This window comes from Zerene cesonia, chromosome 18 (assembly GCF_012273895.1).
Source record: "Zerene cesonia ecotype Mississippi chromosome 18, Zerene_cesonia_1.1, whole genome shotgun sequence".
NCBI classification, from domain to species: Eukaryota; Metazoa; Arthropoda; class Insecta; order Lepidoptera; family Pieridae; genus Zerene; species Zerene cesonia.
The window spans coordinates 8761223-8764693 of NC_052119.1; the positions used below are offsets into that span (position 1 = coordinate 8761223).

At 30.3% G+C, this 3471-nt stretch overlaps 1 protein-coding gene across 1 annotated transcript in view; it reads left to right on the top strand.

Annotated features, from left to right (window-relative positions):
• Positions 1-2860, top strand: part of LOC119834092 — a 4869-nt gene extending 2009 nt beyond the window's left edge. The window contains exons 4-6 of the mRNA XM_038358377.1: positions 344-396; positions 1492-1646; positions 2734-2860. Of these exons, the coding sequence (XP_038214305.1) occupies positions 344-396; positions 1492-1646; positions 2734-2860 (335 nt within the window). The remainder of the gene's footprint in view (positions 1-343; positions 397-1491; positions 1647-2733) is intronic.
• The last annotated feature ends 611 nt before the right edge of the window (positions 2861-3471 follow it).

Consider the following 3471-nt stretch of genomic DNA (forward strand, 5'->3'; position numbering starts at 1 on the left):
TTAATTCTACTGTATTTTTAGTGTCACTGTATCCTCAAAACTTTTAATTTGGTGAACCGATTATATGATTTTTTTTTTTTGTTTGAAAACTGTTACTTTCTCTGTGGTCTCATTAAAATTTAGTCTAGTTCTTAGCTATATGAGAGTGATTTGTTTTTTTTTTTTAATCAAATTAAAAATCTTTGTATCACATTGAAATATTATGTTCAATACTTGAGCACAATGGGATTGAAAATTATCGCGAATCCGTTCAAGCATGAAGCTTATAAAACTTTTCGAAACACTTTTTTGGTTCGCAAAAAAATAACAGTATATTTGAATTTGTATGGCGTAAATTATACAGATAGAATACTGCCTACAATATCACAACACGTACCTAATCCTCTATCCGATTACGTATACAATAGCGAAGCCACCCTAAATTTATTATTAGTTTAAAACAATTGTAGAATTTATATTAATGCTGACGTTCATTTAATTATATTATAACAATTGAATCTCGAAATTACATTAATCACTACCACGTTTTAATAGAATGCTTGCGCAATACAACGATAGTATTTATTGTCTCTATATACTTTGTGGGTTTTATTCATAACTTACTGCGCCCCGCGGTTTTACCCACGTAAGTTCGTATCCCGTTGAAATATATAGGATAAAAAGTTGCCTATATGTTATTCCAGTTGTCCAGCTGTCTACGTACTAAATTTCATTGCAATCGGTTCAGTAGTATTTGCGTGAAAGAGCAACAAACACACACACACATCCTTACAAACCTTCGCATTTATAATATTAGAAGGATAGTATGGATTAATGAAATAAAATAGCAAGTTTTGTTGTGTTAGATAGTAGTTGATGTTTACTGAACCACTAAGAAAATCTTAAAAAAATATCGTCAGTAAATATAGTTAAGAAAAAGGGACCGATTACACGCGTCATTTACTTGATTAATTTGGTTGTATAGGTTCTTGATCCACGCTTGCTTATCGTGGTTTTATTACATGTGGTATTGACATGTAAACGAAGCAACTCGGTCTAAATATTGGCGCCGTTTTAATTAGGAATCTTGTGTTCGGATAATTAAGCATATAGGTTATATGCTATTGGGTTACTGCAACTGTACAAGTAATAATTATAATATATTTAATTAAATAAATGATTGCTCTGCCTGTTAAATGCTGGGATCTTCCGTTCTGTGTGGTCTCTGGATACAATATTTTAATTTTTTTCCGTCTTCAAGGCATTGCAAATTACTAAAATAAAAGTGTTATGTTCATTATATATCTACTACAAATTTGTTGCTATAAAAAACACATTAGTTTTTTAATTGTTTGTTTTTTTTTAATTACTCACTAATTCAACCTTTTACAACTATTAACAAGCTTAAGCAATACGACCATAATTCACCGTCACGCAAATATTTAACAATTATCGAATTCAATGGGTTTCTTTGTGATCTATTTAACATTGTATTTCAATCAATCACATCAGAATGAGGACGAAATAAACAACGAAACAGAAATGATAAAGAATATTATCGCTGAGCTGGAAGCGGACGAGGTGCGTCGTCAAGACGACGTAAGGAAATTGCAGCTTGATGTCGAAGAATTGAGAGCTAATATACCGGAGGATATACTTAATTTTATGTAACAAATTATTTTATATATTACTTGTGGTACGCCAAAGCTTCGTATGTGGTTCATATATAGCCATTAGCACTTAGAAATCACAGATATAACAACAGTTAACGAGTTTTTGAAGTTAATCTAAGAGTTCCTGAGATAAGCGCATTCAAACAAACAGAATCGTTAACTTTATATTATTAGTATAAATTTGACGTTTTTCTTTTATAAGGTGTGAAATTATAATATCATATCTGTATATTACTATTTTGTTAGAAAAAATGTCTTGCTAAAAATTTTACTACACGTGAGCTTTGTAAAATAATTGTAGTAATATGAAATTTGGAAAATTTAATATTTAAAATCCTTAACTATGTCACGAATTGCCTGTTTCTTTATTTGTTTGTATCTCCCTCTTCCTTTGACCCCCTTTATGTCTTGAGCCTTGTCCTTCCTGGTAGGCAACACCTTCCCACCAAGCAAAGCATCTGCTCGTATGCTTTCCAATACAGAATTCTCACAATAGTCACTAAAAATTATGTAAGTGTACCTCGTGTCCGAATGGAATAGTACTTCTACTAAATTTTTTCATTTCCAATTGTGACCTACTTTAATAAAGTGCTATTCCTTGAACTGTGTGAAAAGGAAAATGATATATGGACATAAGTAGGTACTTTATTTTAGTAGTCCACGCTTGCACGCAATATCCGAACAGACTGACAATGGTAAAACTTTTTCTTTTATTTCTAATTACATAATTAGATTTTACTATACCGTTTTAATGTGAAATAGAAAAGATGATAAAGAAATCAATCAAATAAAATAAAATACGTGTTTTTTATAACAAAAATTTGTGCGTTTATTACAATAAATGTAATCCTTACACTATTAAATTTATTAAACATTACATAGAACTTTACATCGATTTAAAAGTTGAGTAGCATGAATCCATTAGTAAAATATTTGACACGTAAAGCAGCGTGATTTGGGTATCATTTTAAAATTTGTAATATCGAAAACATTACGATTTCAGTCACGTTCCACGATTCGCTTACTTTGAAAATGGATAAGCTAATAAATAATTCAATTTTGTACTCTAATTTATTTTCAGAGGTAAACAGGAGGTGGAGGAAAAAATAAAGGCCCTCACAGACGAAATAGAAACCTTAAAGAGCAAGAAAGAGCATCTTCTGAAATGCCGGGGAAACATGGCTCATTTTCTAACAAGAATTCTCTAAATAACTCAATTTTCTTGTAACAATTTTTAATAAAGCTATAAGTTTTGCTTTGTCCTTAAGATATTGTTTCTCGAATTAATATTTCTTTACGCTTAAAATTAAAAATAAACAATACGGTTTTTGAATTAATTTCATGTTTCAACTGAATAGTCAATAAACAATATAATTTTGTTAATATTTATTTCTCCGAAACTCCGATTCTGTCCAATTTTGTGAGGATGAGGGTATAATTTTACCGTTCTCCGTTTTAAAACTAATTTGTTTTGTAACGTAGGAGTTTTATCAGAACAGAATTTGCCGCTCGCAAAATCATCAAATTTCTAGCTATAGTATTAGATTTTGTAAACAATATTTCTTTATATTCGAATTTAATTGAAATTATCCAGAAATAGAATCTTCAAACGCTTGAACATTTTCATAATTTAAAAATTATTCAAATGATTTTTTTTCCTTTAAATTTGTAAAATTACAATCTTCAATAGTGTTCTAGTCGCAATAAATATATTTGCACCACAATACAGGCTCCGTTCATTGTACTGACAAGTGAGGACCTTTGCTGTTGGCCGACTTCCAAATACTAGTCGGTTTATTTCACCAAGTCACTGCCTTGC